Source organism: Talpa occidentalis, unplaced genomic scaffold (assembly GCF_014898055.3).
Source record: "Talpa occidentalis isolate TD23 unplaced genomic scaffold, MPIMG_talOcc4v2.1 talOcc4.4, whole genome shotgun sequence".
NCBI classification, from domain to species: Eukaryota; Metazoa; Chordata; class Mammalia; order Eulipotyphla; family Talpidae; genus Talpa; species Talpa occidentalis.
The window spans coordinates 102,808,989-102,826,649 of NW_023604295.1; the positions used below are offsets into that span (position 1 = coordinate 102,808,989).

A 17,661-nucleotide genomic window follows, 5' to 3' on the forward strand; every position below is an offset into this window, starting at 1 on the left:
GAGTGAAAAACAGATTCTAAAAGGAAAGAATAAGAGGCAAGAAGCAATGGAAAAGAAAAACAAACAAACAAACCCTGGCAATTCTAGGTAATCAATGAATGGAAGGGGGGAAATTAGTAATTGTTGGGGCTTAAAAAGGAGAAAAAAATAAAATGAAAGGAAAATGTAAGAAACATCAAAGTTAAAAAGGTTTTAAGATCCAGGAAAAATATCTGAAATCACTGATTTTAAGCCTTTGTAAGCAAGCAATGTTTTTTAAAAAAGTGGTACAGGGATAATAATGAAAATAATGTGGATTCTGGGGTCATTACATATCAGTGTAGATCCAGATGTAACAGGCATACGTTTCTGCTGGGATATGCAGTTAATAGAGGAGGCTACACAAGAATATGGGAAATCTCCATATTTTTAGCTCTATTTTGCTGTGAGGCTAAAAATGCCTTTAAAAAAAATCTATTTTAAAAACCACACAACAATCTCACTGTTATAGATTGCACATCACCACCATCTTGTGGGCAAGGAAGAAACAAACAAAAGAAAAGTCAAGACAGCCTCAAAAATAAACAAACCAGTATCTCTTTCTACCAAACCTAAGATTCTATCAATTAATCGACACATTATTACTTTAAGTACAACTAAGAAAGAAAAAATACGGCCAATTAAAGTATAACTAACACTATTACCTACAAACAGCATTCCAATTTCACCGATATAAAAATGTTTCTAAAATCAATAAAATGCATTCTATTGGTTTTTCTCTAAAGGTTTTATCAAATTTAAAGACAGAATAAGAATAAAGGACCCTAAACTGCAGCACAAGAATTTTAGGAAAGAGGAGTCACTAAAACAAGGACAGTATTAAATGAAAGTATCATTCTGTACCTTTGAGGCACCATTTTTAGGTAATTTAAGAATAGAAATATGCATTGTTAAATTTTAATAACTTCTAGGATTCCACCTAATTTTAAAATTACTTTTTCAGATTTTAATAGTTCTACACATTAAATGTGTCATCAGAGCAAATGAAAAATCTAACAATGAAGGTTATGAAGGTTAACAGTTTCTGAATACTCTGTGAAATGCATTTAAATATTATCTCATGTAATCCTCATAAAGTCAGAGTGAAGGTGGGCTTACAGTGTAGAAATGGATGACCCCAAAGACCGCGCTCTTTCTAGGACACTTAGGCTGCTTCTCCAATACCAGCAGAGCAAAACATGGGGCATGTTTATAATAAAAAAATTTCCATATACAGATTTCAGACAAGCCCATTTTCCTTCCTTCCTACTTACCTGGCCGATGCCTTAAACCGCTCCAAGAATTGAAGTCTCAAGCTCTCATGGCCAGGGAGGTCAATCAAGGTCAGGCTAGTGCCCTAAGGATGGCAACAGTAACAGTAATGTTCCAGTTCTGACTCACATTTCACAACATAAACCTTTAATATCAAACATCAGGTACCAGAATAGTGCTCAGTTAATTAATTAAAAAACAACACTAACTAATGAATCAAAAAATGTTCAGAGAGTTATCTACAGTCAGTCAAAGCTCTGGGAATATAACAGTGAGCAAAAATATTTATAAGTACCATTCCTACTCTAACAAGGCTTATAATCACAAAGACCAAAACAATGTTAAATTACATGTAAGTGTAAAATTACAACATTGATAAATTTTCTGAGGATACATGAGAAACATGATCCTGCCTGAGGGAGTCAAGAGGTATGGTCCACCTGAAGCTGGGGAATTACATCAGCATGTATAAAAGCAAAAATATAAGAAAAACAGTAATACTTACAAACTAATGTGAGAACTTTATCATACAGCAAGTTACCAGTGTATGAATCCCCAATCTCTATAACAAAGCATTCTTTGACATTTCCCCTATAGTTTAATTTTTTAAATATTTGTCTACTAGTTACACCATTTATTTGTTTCAACTCCATCAATATTTTGTGTCAATTCTTGATCCACATGACAGTCACTGAAACATGGAGGGGTTGTGCCCCAACTGAGCAAACTCACTGAGCCCACATTCACTCCAGGCCTTCACCCTGGAGGTCAGTTTCACTGCAGATATGACAGTACTCAATGATAAAGACTCTCAGGTATGGACCTGATACATGTATCAGAAACAAGGATCATTTCTCATATAATGTATCACCTATTCAAAACACACAGATGCTCAAAAAGGCTTAATGTCCACCCTTAAGAATTCATAGACAAGTTAGAGAAAAGTAAAAACAAAAATTAATAAAATGCAATGTAACATTAGTGAGCATGAGGTACAATGAAGCAGGAGACAATCTGCTTCTTAGATGGTGGGGAGAATTTGCCAAATAAGACTATACTCATAAGTAAGCTACAAATGTCACCTACATTCTTAGACTAATCCATGCTAGAATTGCCCCTTCCTGACACACCACAGTAAAATAAAATTGTTAGAGTCAGAACATTCCAGGACCCCCTTACCCTGGTATTGTTGACTTTGTATGCAGCGGAGCTGTCTGTAATGGACGTCTGAGTGTCTCTGTAAAGGCCTGTTAACAACTGCAAAATAAGACGATATGGGTGAAATCAGAGTAAACATAAAGAGCAAACCTAAACCTAACGCTCCTACGTGTGTAAGGTCAAATGAAAGTACGTTGTTTTCGTTACCTGAAAAGGACCAAATTGATTTTTTCCCCTTTACTTGTAGAAAAATCTAATGGAAGGCAAACTTCAGTTTCCTCTCCCCACAAGAGGTTTTTCAAACTAAAGGTATTGTTTTCAAACTAAGTTTAGTGGGCAAATTCTTTTTTTAAAGATTTATTTATTTATACATACAAGAACTGGGGTACAGGCCAGAGTTTTGGGGGGTGAGAGGATTCACCAGAGACAGAGTGGGGAACAGAACAGGCAGATGTACTGAAATACACTGCAGAGGGAAGCAGCGGGCAAGTCAGGAGAGGTCTGTTGCGCCATGTGGATCACCTCCCTGGTCGGGATCGAACTTGTGCTGTAGTGGCTGTGGTGAGCTTCATAGGTTGCGTCTTAACCCCTTGCGCCACCAAGGAAGCTCCTAGTGGGCAAACTTACCAACCTTCTATAGACATTTTTTATCATCAAAAAATGACTAGAGTGCCTCCCCTGGAAGCGGAGTGGTTGAGTGCTGGGCTGCGAAGCTGCCCGCAGCCTCTGCAGCACCGGTTCAATCCCTGGCCACCGGCGAGGGTCCCACATGACGCAACAGACCTCTCTTGCCGTGCCCGCTGTTCCCCTCAGCAGTGTATTTCGTCACTCTGCCTATTCTGTTCTCCGCTCTGGCTCTGGTGAATTCTCTCATCCTCCCGACTTCTGACTGTACCCAGTGCTTGTATAAGTAAATAAATCTTAAAAAAAAAAATGACTAGAGATTGTATTTTTTTTTAGTGTAAGAAAATTTATAATCTCAAAAGGAAGAATAATGAGAAAACCTCTGCTACTCTTTGTAACAGAAACCAAAGTAAAAAGTACTATATAGATTTAAAATATTAATGAAAAGAAGCTTAAGTAGCCCATTATGTCAAAGGATCACCCTTTAAAAATATTTCTTTGACAACATTTCAGAAGAGTTATATGTAATGAATTACACATAATGAATTACAAATCCTACAGTTGACCCTTCTTATCCCAGGGTTCAACATCCCCAGATTCAACTGATCACAGAAGGAATATAAATACTAGGTAATTAGGTTTACAATGATGGCATTTGCAATGAACACATACATTTTTTTCTTGTCATTATTCCCTAAACATTACAGTATAATAACTAGGCATATAGTGTTCAAGATGTATTAGGTATTAAAAGTAATCTAGAGATGATTTAGATTACTAAATGAGCATAGATAATATGCCAATACTATGCCATTTCCTATCAGGGACTTGGCATACTTGATTGGGTCCTGGAACCAATCCACTGGGGATACCAGAAGCAGCTCTATACCAATGCCTCTCTTCTACCTCCTCAGTTGTTCTGACTCCTTAGCCATGGCATGAAAGTAGTTACACAGAACCCTTAAATGGAATAAGGACTGAATGTCAATATGTGATAAGTGCAAAAAAACAAATGGTCAGGAAATTCCACTTTATGGGTTTTCTAAGTCTTTTTGTCCTCCATGAGAGTAAAGAATTAATTGAATTTGTCCGTTCAGTTTCTTTTCCATGCCTTCAAAGGGATAATGGAGGTATCCTAAAATTTCCTATCAAGTTTAAGAGAGGTATATATCAAAGTATTTACTCTGACAAAAAGCAGTGTTTTCCCGGAATCACAAAGGCCAACAAGAAGTACAGCTCTTTGACTACTCCTTCGGCTCCGAATGAATTTCCAGAACACTGTTGAACAGAAGAAAAAAAAAATCAAAGTTAAGCCTTGATAGTATACTTTTACCGATAATATGAATGTATGGTTAGGGTAGGGAAAATACAGAGGCCTACCAGCAGTTCTGCTCATTCACCTGGAACTTTCTTGTATACTAAGACCACTATAACTTGCTGTTCAGGATTCCCACTGAGTGGCAGCCGCTACCAACTCTTAACGTTTTCTGTGTCTGCATCCTCTATCCCCACTGCGGACTTCTCAAGTGCAATTTGTCTTAGCAACTTTGTACCCCAAGCGCCCAGGGGCAAGCAGGAGGCTCAAACTTGAGTAAAGACTCTGTCAGTCTTGGCAGTGAGAGCAATAAAGAGGGGCAACCGCGCTAAGGCATAACAGGGCCGGCGAAGGTACAATTACCAGTGCTCCTGAGGATCAAGACTTCAGTTTGAAGTTCACAGGAAGTCCCTTTAACAGAGTAGTCCCTACTGCCTCAACCAGGAGAGCAGAGTGATATAACCGGTCACTCTAGACGCCCAGACCTCACTAAGTGAGGAGCCTGCTGGGTCCCAAGGCCGCGGTCTGCGCTGCCCAATCCAAGCCCGGGATCCCGCCTGCTCTGCAGCCACCATGACCACCAGCCGCCCCCTTACCCAGCGTCAGTAACACCACGAGAAGCGCCACCACGACGGACACCAGCGTCGGGTCCCTCTGCTGTAGCTCCTGCTTCAAGGAGTCTATATAGGGTTGGAAAGTGCCCCCGACACCACCGCCATGCCCCATTCGCCGGGAGTCCGCGGAAGCCATGTCTGACACGTACGGTCGCCGGCGCCACAAAGCAACGTGGCCCTGGGTTCTGCGCAGGCGTCCCTAGCGGAGCATCACGGGAGTCGTAGTTCCTACGCTGTATTTCCTCCTTCGGAGGCGGGATCCCGAAGGTCCTGGTGGGAATTGTAGTTCCCTGGGGACACTCTGCTCTTACTGAACGAGGGTGCCGCCACGGTATTTCACGAGTGACGCACTCATCTTTTAAGCTATGGGTCAAATATTGTTGACAGAACGATGGGTGAATAAAGCTGATGGCTCAAGAAATCTCCACTGAGAATTTCCAGTCGCTCCTTTCGTGGGGTGTCTGGTGAGAAACTCTTGTATCATTACACAGACATTTCATCGAATAAAATGTGGCATGGGATGTGACAGCGCTTGTACGGGGCGCTATGGAATACAGAAAGGGACGCTTAGTCCAACATTGGCTCAGACTTGTAGTAGTTGTACTGTATTTGTACAGTTGTACTGTATTTGTTTACAAATGCTCAGAGTAACGCTCCTGAAGGATAGTGACAGGAAGGATGAATTCGCCTTTCCAGGAGAAAGGGTGCACTATTAGGAAGGAAGTGAGCAATTCAGTGTCCCTACCCTGTAATCTAGGGCTACAACTGAAAGATCTGCATTAAAGGAATCAACCAGGAAAAGCAATGGGGAGGAGTGGGGGGGCTGTTGAAATCTGCAGCTGTCATTTCTGCGAGGCAGGTTTGTGCAACTAAGTTGGCCAGTTATTCCAGTATTTCAAGAAAAGCCAGAAAGACGTGTTTTTATGGGACATTTTTTACTCTTCTAATTTCAGCAGGTAATTGGAAAACGTTCAAAAACTGTGGTCCAAATAAAACACATCAGGGGCTGCTAGGTTGCAGTCTCTTTCATTAAGTGGTTGTCATGTTGAGCAGAAGTGGCAGCAAATAAAGCAGGAAAGATTGGAAGGAAGCAGACCTATAGGAACTGTGTGTGATGTGTGCGATGCTGAGAAATATGGGCCTTATCCCAGATGCATTAAGAAGCTTTAGTTTGGGGTGATGTGGGTGATGGCAGAACAATAGATAACTATGATGTGGGAGAGGAAAAACTGGGGGCAGAAGACACTTTAGGGGCTATTGCAATGTCTTGGCAAAAGATGTTCAGAGTTTAAAACTCAGACACAGGTAATTAGGGAAAGGAGAGCACAATTTTGACAGATGCTTAGAAGGAAAACATATAGATTGTAATGATTAATAAGATATGCTTAGTAGGAGACTTATCCAGATTCCATCTGAAGCAGTTGGTGTGGGTTAGTGGGAAGATCAGAGTGCACAAAGTGAACTAAAAACTCAGTTGGAGGGACCTTGAAGGTGGGGACCAATAGCCAGAATGAAAATTGCTTTTCAGGTGCCTTTTTTGAAATTGAAAATCTTATATCAAGCAGGTGATACTGTTTACAATATCAGTTGTACTGTTTGTTTGTTTTTTTTTTTTTTTTACAAATGCCAGGGTTCCATGATGGGTGCTATGTTTTCATTTGGGAGTCAAATGTAAACAAGTAGTTGTTAAAATCGTGCCAGCATTGAGAAAGAGGAGAAAGGAACTGAGAAAGCCTAAGGAGGAAGTCAGCAAAAATAGGAGTAAAACAGGAAATTGTCAGCAGCATCTTTTCTAGCAGAGAGGCTCCTTGATGAAACCTCCAATGAAAAGTGAGCTCTTTAGAAATGGAATTTAAAAACAGAAAGAAAACTCAATTAATACTACAATTAAAACTCAGAATAAAAGCTATTTACTTTGAAAATGATCAGTTGTTTTAGTTCATACATATTTTGAAGAAAAATTAGGCAAAGAATGATAGTGGGAGATATAAATTAACTCTTAAATTATTTCTGGAAGTTATAATTAAAAACCTTGCTAAACTAAGTTTATTTATAAGTAGTCTTCATGTTAGCTAACTTGTTTTAAATATATATTCAAGAAGGAAATGGAGATTAGCTTTCCATTTTAATAACTAATCTTTTTTTTGCAATCCTAACTTTTCACAAGTTTTCATTAATCTATAATCCACTGAGGAAAAATATGTTTTTGATTAATTTGATGATTAAAGATATAGGTTACCTAGTTTTTATTAATTTATTAATAAATTAATTTTATTAATAGTTTTTATTAATAAAACTACATTTTCTTCTTTATTGCTTGGCAAATTAAAAGAAAATTCTCTCTATAAAAAAAAAGGAAAGAAAAAGTAAAGTGAGCTCAGAGGGAACGGTGGGCAGGGAAAGGAAGTGTTGGGTATGGAAGCAAGACTGGTGGGAAAAGAAGAGGTGGAGAATGAGTATAATTGCGAACATTAATACATTCTTGCTGGCAGCAAGCAAGCATTGCTCTGAATACTTTCAATGTGTTCATTTGACCATCATCTCAATATTACAGAGGGCAAAATAACTTACTCCTGGTTACATAGTGAGGGACAGAGCTGGTGTTTGATTCCAGGCTCCTTTCTGCTTAACAATGTGCTCTAACATAGCTCAGTTCATTGTTTAGGTGTTTTGTTGATAAAGGTAGGCATAGAGACTCCCAATCAATGAAGGCTATTTAGGATGTGATGTTAAAATATTTTAAGTGAGGAAATGATTTACTCTAAGATAAGTTATATGAAGGACGTGTGATCATAGTATGGTACATGGCTTGCCAAATACTTTTTTAAAAATTAGTATTATAATTAAAATTACCATAACTGACAGTAATCTTAGCACATTATATTTCTTTTCTTTCTTATGGTCTCCAACCGCTACTCTGCATCTATGAAAACACACACACAGAGCTCCTTTATCATAACCATGATTCCTCTTTAGAAAAATCACAACCTGGATTAGATATACCTGTTGGTAGGCCTCCCTGGTGGCACAGGCAGTTGAGCACAGCTCTGTGAAGCTGTTCGCAGCCTCTGCAGCGCGGGTTAGATCCCAGGCAGCAGGAGATAGCCACATGGCGCAGCAAATCTCTCCTGTCTTGCCCTCTCTGCTCCCCTCAGCAATGTATTTCGGTCAGTCTGCTTGTTCTGTTCCCCACTCTGTCTTTGGTGAATCCTCTCACCTTCCTGCACATCTGGCCTTTACCCCGGTTCTTATGCGCTTGAATAAATAAATCTTAAAAAAAAAAAAAAAAGATGTAGGGACTCCCTGGTGGCGCAGTGGTTGAGCGCTGGGATGCGAAGCTGCCTGCAACCTCTGCAGGTTCCATCCCCCGGGCCACCGGAGGAGGGTCCCACATGGCGCGCAGACCTCTCCTGCCGCCCGCTGCTCCCCTCAGCAGTGTACTTCGGTCCTTCTGCCTGCTCTGCTCCCCGCTCTGACTCTGGTGAATTCTCTCACCCTCCCACGCTTCTGACTGTACCCAGTGCTTGTATAAATAAATAAATTAATTAAAAAAAAAAAGATATACCCTTTGGTGATTAAAACCGAAGGGAGGGAGAAAAGACCCAACTTGAAGAACTCCAACCATAACTCTCCTCACTGGATAAGGATTTTTCATCAAGTTATGTGAATGTAAAAGTGCTGCTGTGATGATGAAATTTGGGGATGATGAAAGAATGCTTTAACAAGACAAAGTCATATTTTTTGTTTTCAATTTGTTTCTTGCTATTCTGAAGGCAGGAGATGTGCAGCACAGAATCTACACTCAAGTGAGAGCGCTGCACTGCCATTCTCTGGAATGAGCAGTGAGGGGATAGAGTCAGCTGAGACAGGAGTGTGGAAGACACTGCCTGTCCTCACCTATTTCCACCTAGGAAAGCTCTGGCTTCCAAGAGCTCTGTAGGGACAAATGGAGGGGAAGAATGTGTGCACATAGTGAATGCTGTTGCTGAAGGTGTTCTCCTCATTGATTCAAATATCAGATGGAGAGTTACAATGAAACAAGCATATTGAGAGAATTTTTCCTTCTGATTCTTGTATGAAAATGTTATGTTCAGCAGACACATTTTCCTTTTCTCTCTTACTCCCACTAGCTCCAAAACACAATGGGACCTATATCAAATTCAGGGAACCAACCATGTGATTCCCACAGTCAGACTGTTTCTTAATTCTGCTTCTTTGTAAAAAAACTTAGGGGCTTTCAAAAAAAAGAATTGAAGTGAGATATGCTTATTGTATTGAAAATTACTCCTGTATATTTGTATATGTTTTACATACAATAATTATTATTTTATAAATAATGAAAGATCAAAGAATAAATCCAAAAACCATCCTATATTTATATTGATAGTATCTGGTGAACATTATTTCAGACATTTCTATGTATATGTGTATGTATATGTGTGTATATATGTGGATACACACACACACACACACACACATACTGATCAGAAGGCAGTCTAGATAGAGAATAATGAAAAATATACTAATTATTGTAAGAGACAACAGTGCCTGACTCATGGTAGGTTCTTAGTCCATTGTTGATAAAATTAGGTTTTTTGATTCACTGCAGTGAGAGCATACCCAGGAGGAACCACGGGGCATCTCACCAAACAAAACAAGACATAATTGTTACAGGATGTGGAGAAAAGGTGGAGTTGGGGTGAATATTACATAAGGCAGAATATTGATAGGCTCAGAGTGAAGCAGAGCTGTGTTGTGAGAGGTGAACATCAGGCTGGACTGCAGAGTGGGCCCAGTGTCTGATTCCTTGGATACCAGAAAGTTAAGAAATGTGGCCCAGAAACCCATCTGAAGCTCTTCCCCTGAGACACTGTGGTAGGAGCTAGGAAGTAAGGGATCAACTGGAGAGTTGTCTATGAGGCCAAAAAATCAATAGAACTTGCTGACACTGGGTATGGAGTGAAGGAGTACAATGAACTGAAATTTGACACCTTAGTATGTGATTCCTGTGAGTGAGCAGAAGACCATGTTTTTATCTGTTGTGGAAAATATGGAATTAACAGATTAGGGAAGGCTAGTAAGGGGAAGAATAATCACCTCAATTTTTGATGTTGGATTTCTGGTTTCTGTGAGAACTCTATAGTGCAGAACCACAGGCAGGAGGCGGTCTGAGTGTGGGAATGCTAGAGGCAAGGGTCAGAAATCTAGGTTTCCAGGAGTCATTCCCATTGCGTAGGGAGGGTCCAGAGAGTGAGGCTGATCTCATGATCTTCACTGTATCAAAAGAATGCCAGGAGAGGGGCCTCCCTGGTGATGCAGGTGGTTGAAGGCAGTGCTGTGAAGCTGTCCACAGCCTCTGCAGTGCTGGTTCAATCCCCGCCAGCTGCGGAGATACCCACATGGCACGGCAGATCTCTCCTGTCTCGTCCGCTGCTCCCCTCAGCAGTGTATTTCAGTCAGTTTGCCTGTTCTGCTCCCCGCTTTGTCTCTGGTGAATCCTCTCACCTGCCTGTATCCCAGTTCTTGTATGAATGAAAAAATAAATCTTTTTTTTTTTTAAAGAATGCCAGGAGGTTTTCCCTAAAATTCCAGGGCTGATAATCATCAAAGCTGCATGGTATTGGAACAAGAACAGACACACAGACCAATGGAATAGAATAGAAAATCCAGAAATAAACCCACAGATTTATGGTCAACTAATCTTTGACAAAGGAGCAAAGAATATGCATTGGAGCAAAGAAAGTTTGTTCAATAAATGGTGCTGGGAAAACTGGGTCGCTACATGCAAAAGAATGAAGCTTGACCACTACCTCACACCATACACAAAAATCAACTCAAAATGGATTAAAGAACTAGACATAAGACCTGAAACCATAAAATACATAGAAGGAAATATAGGCGAAACACTCCATGATAGGCACATCAAAGACATCTTTACAGACACATCACCCAAAGCAGTGATAGTGAAGGCAAAGATCAACAACTGGGACTACATCAAATTAAGAGCTTCTGCCCAGCAAAAGAGACAATAACAAAAACAAAGAGAAACCCCACCGACAGGGAGAAAAATTTTGCACACAACACTAATGATAAAGGACTGATCACAAAAATCTGCAAAGAGCTGATGAGACTCAACAACAACAAAGAAAATAATCCAGTCAAAAAATGGGCAGAAGAGCTAAAAAGAAATTTCTCTGAAGAGGAAATGCAAATGGCCAACAGGCATATGAAAAAATGTTCAGCATCACTTGTAATCAGGGAAATGCAAATCAAAACTACCATGAGATACCATCTTACACCAGTGAGAATGGCACATATTAAAAAAACTAGCAACAACAAATGTTGGCGAGGTTGGGAGGAAAAGGAACTCTCCTGCACTGTTGGTGGGAGTGCAAACTGGTCCAACCATTATGGAGAGCTGTGTGGAGATTTCTGGACCTAATAAACATAGAGTTTCCATATGATCCAGCAATTCCACTCCTAGGCATTTACCCAAAGGACACAGAAACATCAATTCCGAAGAGCACCTGCACTCCTATGTTTATAGCAGCACTGTTTACAATAGCTAAGCTTTGGAAACATCCCAAATGCCCAAAAATAGATGACTGGATCAAGAAGATGTGGTACATATACACCATGGAATATTACTCAGCATTCAAAAAAGATAAACACATGCAATTTGCAGCAACATGGATGGCGCTGGAAGGGATCATGCTCAGCGAAATAAGCCAGAAAGAAAAAGAAAAATACCGGTGGTCTCACTCATAGCAGGAATCTAGAAAAGTTAAATAAGGGACCAGGAAAAAGAATAACTATAAGAAAGAAAATATCAAAATCAACAAGTAACTATGAACAAGAGACACTCTATGGGGGTGGGGGGTGGGGAAAGGAGGGCTTGGGGTAAAAATAAGGGGGTTGTAATTGTATGGGGAATATAAAAATAAAATTTAAATTAAAAAAAAAAATTCCAGGGCTGGCAGGATGAGCCCAGAGTGAGGCCACAAATGGACAGAAATCAGAGTGAAAGCAGAGAGCTTCCATGGCAGAGAAGCTGGGGAGATTCTATGGAAAGGTGAGTGGTCCCCTGTATCAATGCTATAAACAGACTGAGCACTGAAAGAACTGAAATTGGTCTCTACTTTCAGCAGGTGGGCCGTGACCTTGCTCAGGGTGGCTAAAGGCAAGTGGGTGAAGCAGAAGACGGCTGTGAAGCATGGCAAGGATTAGACGCCTCTTTTTAGGAGCTTGACTGAGAAGGGCTAGAGAAGGGGTTAAAGATTGATTTTTTAGCAAGATGTTTCCACAATTTACTTTTCCAACTATTTAGAATCAGGATCTCAAGGATACCTGGTATAATTCATTAAAAAGATTTGTTAAGGGCCTCCCTAGTGGTGCAGGGGTTAAAGTTTCAGTGCTATCAAGCTACTGCCAGTCACTGCAGCATGAGTTCGATCCCCAGCCAGGGAGCTAACCCTCATGGCAGAGCAGACCACTCCTTTCTCACCTACTGCTCCCCTTGGCAGTGTATTTCAGTCAGTTCACCTGTTCTGCTCCCCACTCTGTCTCTGGTGAATCCTCTCACCCCCCCACACCACTGGCCTACATCTCAATTCTTGTATGCATAACTAAATAAAAATAAATATTTAAAATATGTATTATTTTTAAATACAGAAATCTTCTACATTCTTTTTATATACTTCCTTGAGCAATCTATCAAAAATAACTCATCGCCCATTCGCTTTCCTTCCCTTACCTAAACACACACACACACACACACACACACCCTGAGAGCCATATACATGTGATTCATTGTTATACACATGGAAACTCCTTTTTGAAAGAATTCCTACTTGAATTGAGCCAGGAGATGTGGCTGTGGCACCACAACCAAAGCCATTGGAAAGATCAGATGAGCGTTGAGCTCCGAAGGTGAGGCTCAGTGGCATGTGTATTTATTCAGACAGTCTAAAAGGACTCCTTCAAGCCAAGCATTTAGGAAAGAATGAAGTTTTTAAAAGACAAACTCAATATTAACTTTTATTTCGTGTTCTGTAGCAGTGCCACCACCCGACTGGGAAGGCAGTCAAACCATTCAGGCAAGTGAGACCAGAAGCTTATGGGTCACGTGACCTTCTCTCCATCTGGTAATGGCCTCCCACTCTTGGATTTTAACCCCTGTGGAAAGTGCAGGCTTCCAGGAGTCCTGTGGGAGAGAGCAGAGAGGTAGGAGAGTCAAAAATCTACCCATATTTATTTTCTGTTCAATGAATGGTTAATCCTGACACCAAAGTGTTCACACCTGATGCCATGCTCTTTTGCTAATGCAGGGACATGATCATTCTTCTAGTGGCTTCTCCATAGCCTGCATGGCTCTTGTGCCTTTCTAGGTAGTGCCCTACACCAACACGGTTTCCCTAGCTTCTGTCAAGATTCCCTCACCTGGGTTCATGTGACTAGAAGGAGTCTGTCCTCTCAGACCTCCAGGCTGGGGATAAAAGCAGCAGAGAACAGCAGAAACACTTTCTCCCCTCATGGGGGGTAAAAGTTAAGTAAACGTAACTGGTGCTTGCAACAGTGGCCTTGGGCAAGCATGTTCCTTATATCAGAGTTACATAGGGCAGCTGCTAAAATGCATGAACTCTGCTCTTGGCACAGACTTACTGAGTTAGTATCTCCAGAGACCAGGAGTCAATATTTTAAGGACTGTGGCTCAGTTATGCACACAAAATTTGAAGACTAGCCACCCTATATCCACATGTGATTGCCTCGCATCTTCCTAATGACTTTAAGTGATTAAATGATATACAACCTAGTTACAGTGCAAAGGTGTGTTTCATTGTATTTTAATCTTAGGAAACTGGTGTAGTAGATGAGTGGTGTGTATGGCAACTTTATAGTTAACAGAACTTATTTTTCAAGAGCAGCACTGTGTAGAACTTTCTACAAGATGGAAATGCTCTCTCTGTTTACCTGTATGGAGTTACATGTAGCTACTGAGCACTTGAATTGTGGCTGGTGTGACTGAGGAACTAAATTTCTAGTTTTGTTTAATTTTAATATAAATTTAAGTCACATACTTAGCCAGAGGTTACATACTAGACACGCAGTACTGTATAAACAGGAGTTTAGTGCAGGCAATGGCACGTGCGCACACACTTCCTGTTCTTAGTAATAAGACAGATTTCTGCATCCAGGTAGTTACTGCTTTAGTGCCCTCAGCCCATGCCCCCTTACCATCTTCCCACACAAGTAGTCTTTCCTGTATCCTGGGGCTATGTGTTCTCTCATCCTTTCATCTTGTCCATGCAGTTACCTTCCCTGGGGGCCACATCCCATTCTTCCTTTTGTGCCACTACCCAGAACTCTGCCCTTGTTTGCTTTGCTGCTTCCCAAGTGTTGTTCCCCCTACTCACGTGAGGTGGAGCACTTTTTCAGGTTAGTCACAGCTGTGACATAGTCTGCTCCTAAGTAGGATTCATATGTTGCTGTGTCCTGAAGCTTGGCCAAACATACTGTGCCATCCTTGAACAAAAGGTCCTTAGTTGCCGAGTGGAACAAGCAAAACTTGTTTGAGCAGTCAGATTCATCTACTCCAAACTCAGCCTGTCAAATGAACAGAAAGTGCATAAGGACCTGTGGGCATGATTAGCTGGGAACTCATGGTTTCCAGAGAGAGAATGCTAGAAATTGGACTGGCACTTAACTGTGCCCTACCCAAATTACCCACTCCCACTCAGGAAGAAAGGATGGGAGACCCTGTTTAGTCCATACCTGTTGGTCAAGTAACATCTGGCGGACACAAGCTGCCTTTTCTTTCCGTGTAACCACAGCGTGGTTGGGACCCCGGGCTAGGTGGCAGTTCTCAGCCTCACTCAAAGGTTTCCTGGTACCATCAGGGCACAGCAATTGAAAACTGTTCTGTGTCAGACCCTTAGCCCAGTCTTCAGTGTTCTTTCCTGGGGACAGAGAAGGTGAGTCAGCTACAGCTGATGGTTTTGGTTAAAGTGCCTTCACTGGGGTTTATGACCAACCCACTGGTGTGAGGAGGGCCCAGCGGCCAGCAGAAGTGCATGTGCTGTGGTTACAGTGATGTGGAATGGAAGGGACACCCACAAGGCTACAGGGTGATAGTCATCTCACACCAGGAATCCCTAGAGATTATTCCCTTCCAACCTGCCCCTCACTACTAGGGGAGAGTGAACTCAAGTCTGTGGATGATTTTTTTTTTTAAAGAAAGGTCTGCATTTTGGGCGTCCTTGATGATGCAGGGTTAAAGTCTCACGCTATCAAGCTATTGCCAGCCACTGCAGCATGAGTTCTATCCCCAGCCAGGGACTAACCCGCTTGGTGCAGCAGACCTCTCCTGTCTCGCCGCTGCTCTGCTCTGCAGTGTATTTCAGTCAAGCCACCTGTTCTGCTCCCCACTCTGCCTCTAATGAATCCTCTCACCCCTCACATCTCTGGCCTACACCCCAGTACATGTATGCATAAATAAAAAAAAATAAATATATATTTTTTAAAAGTCTGCATTTCTATTAAACTCCAAAGAATTTGGACTTCTTGCTCTGGCATGGTAAGAATGTGACCCTTCAAGCAGCTTGACAGTTCTGTGCTCTACCAACTAGCACCGCCAAACAAAGCTGTCCCTGGAGATCTTTTGGACGCTAAACAGGAGCTTTAAGTCTGACTCCATACTAGGTCTACGTGAAAATGTGTATGTGCCTTTGTACAGCCCCGTGTCCTTTTCTTAGTCCCTTGCTTCATCATTTCCGTATTCTCCCTGAAAAAAATTTCATCCATTCTCAGGGTTTCAGCTCCTTCCTCCTGAGGCAGTTCTTAAATACATTTTTATTTTCTAAAGTGCAGGGTTGCAATCTTTTTTCTTGGTTGTAATTTTCATTTAACTTTCTTCATTTAACTGAACAACCAATAAATGAATTCACTGTCATAAAGTTTTATATTATTTACATACAAAGTAAAAAATGCCTCTTTTTCTACACTACCCAAATATGCACTATTAGTTTTAATAGAAAACTCGAAATGGACTGCCTCCCCAAGTAAATGCACACATCTTCACTTGCCTTCTGACATTTTTCTCCTCTTGTTCCTTACCAGTCCCTCCTACTCAACACCTTCCAAATGATATCTGTCATCATTCTCTCCAAACCCATTCTGTTCTATGTAGTAACTTAAGCATTTATTCAGTAGTATAGTCTCAGCTCTCTGCAAGACACAATCTTACTAGAGGAGAAAAGCAGCACAAACATCAAAAGCAAAATTAAGGGTGCACGTAATATCATTTTATCATCTGTGGAACACACTCAGTGTTGAGTGAGCTCAGAACCCACACAGCGAGAGAACACGATAGGGAAGGCGGGCTGACGAAGGCAGCGTCTTAGGTATATCTTATATGTAGCACTGCAGGATTGAGGAAGGAGAAAGGAACACCTCTGTGGGAGGAAAGAGGATCCTGGCAAGACTCAGGGACAGGTGCAGGCCTAGTGTTTCTAATGGGGAAGAGGACAACCACCCTGGGATGGGGTCTAAGGCAGTGGGGCCAAACCAGGGAGGCACCCCCAGATACTGAAGGTGGCATGAAGTGTGGAACTTAGGCAGGAGGAAAAGTGGGTCTATGAGGTCTTATGAATGGAAATCAATCACTGTATGAGCCAGGCATAAAAATTGGACATTTAAGACAAAAATGAGATGGGAGGTAGTTCATAGGAAATAGTTATGAAGGACCTTTTGGGGATGGCTCACAAAATTGGCATATGGACTGTGGATATGATTAGTATTAAATCCACATTAATACAGATTTCCTTTGGTTCCTTGGAGAGGATTTGGGCCAGTGGGAACCTCACGGTCCTGACCATTCTGCCTACCATGTGACCACTTCTCTTTTACTGAACAAGCAGTTGAGAATCAGAACTCTTGAGCCTGCCAGAGCCCACATCACATAACTAAGACATTGTGGACACAGTGAACCCAGTGACCCTGATTTACATGGACAGAGGAGCGTGTGTACGTACCATCAATGTTCTGCAGGACAGCATCAATTTTCACAAAAGCCACATCTCCTTTCTCAACCAGACACCTTCAGAGTGCCAGACAGGGGAAGAGAAGAGAGGAAGTCAGAGAGACACATCCTTCATTTAGGAGAGCCGCATTACACATCCAGGGCTGGCTATCTGATAGCAACTGTAACGCCCGTTTTGTCACTAACCTACTATTATCAGTAATCCTACATGCTACAAATATAAGTAATAAAGAAGAAAACAAAACTTCCAGTTTGCTTTATAGTTATGTAATCTCAGTTCTACACACCTAACCCTCAAAAAAGCTGCATCATTTTCCCTATAATCAACAGATATTAAAGGGTAGTTTTCCAGTAAGGTGATTCTTTTTTTTTTTTTTTTCAAAAAATTTTTTTAAGATTTATTTATTTATTTATACAAGCACTGGGTACAGTTAGAAGCGTGGGAGGGTGAGAGAATTCACCAGAGCCAGAGCGGGAAACAGAACAGGCAAAGTGACGAAATACACTGCTGAGGGGAGCAGCAGGCGTGGCAGGAGAGGTCTGCGTGCCATGTGGGACCCTCGCCGGTGGCCTGGGATCGATCAGGCGCTGCAGAAGCTGCAGGCAGCTTCGCAGCCCAGCGC

The 17,661-nt window shown here is 41.4% G+C and overlaps 1 protein-coding gene across 1 annotated transcript in view; it reads right to left on the reverse strand.

The window, feature by feature from the left end:
* LOC119257758 (serotransferrin-like) overlaps window positions 1–17,661 on the reverse strand; it is a 48,274-nt gene that overhangs the window by 8,175 nt on the left and 22,438 nt on the right. Inside the window, 10 exon segments of the mRNA XM_037525971.2 lie at window positions 1,293–1,375; window positions 2,470–2,547; window positions 4,256–4,350; window positions 4,984–5,156; window positions 5,158–5,229; window positions 9,229–9,235; window positions 12,252–12,260; window positions 14,415–14,604; window positions 14,773–14,957; window positions 17,031–17,095. Of these exon segments, the coding sequence (XP_037381868.1) occupies window positions 1,293–1,375; window positions 2,470–2,547; window positions 4,256–4,350; window positions 4,984–5,156; window positions 5,158–5,229; window positions 9,229–9,235; window positions 12,252–12,260; window positions 14,415–14,604; window positions 14,773–14,957; window positions 17,031–17,095 (957 nt within the window).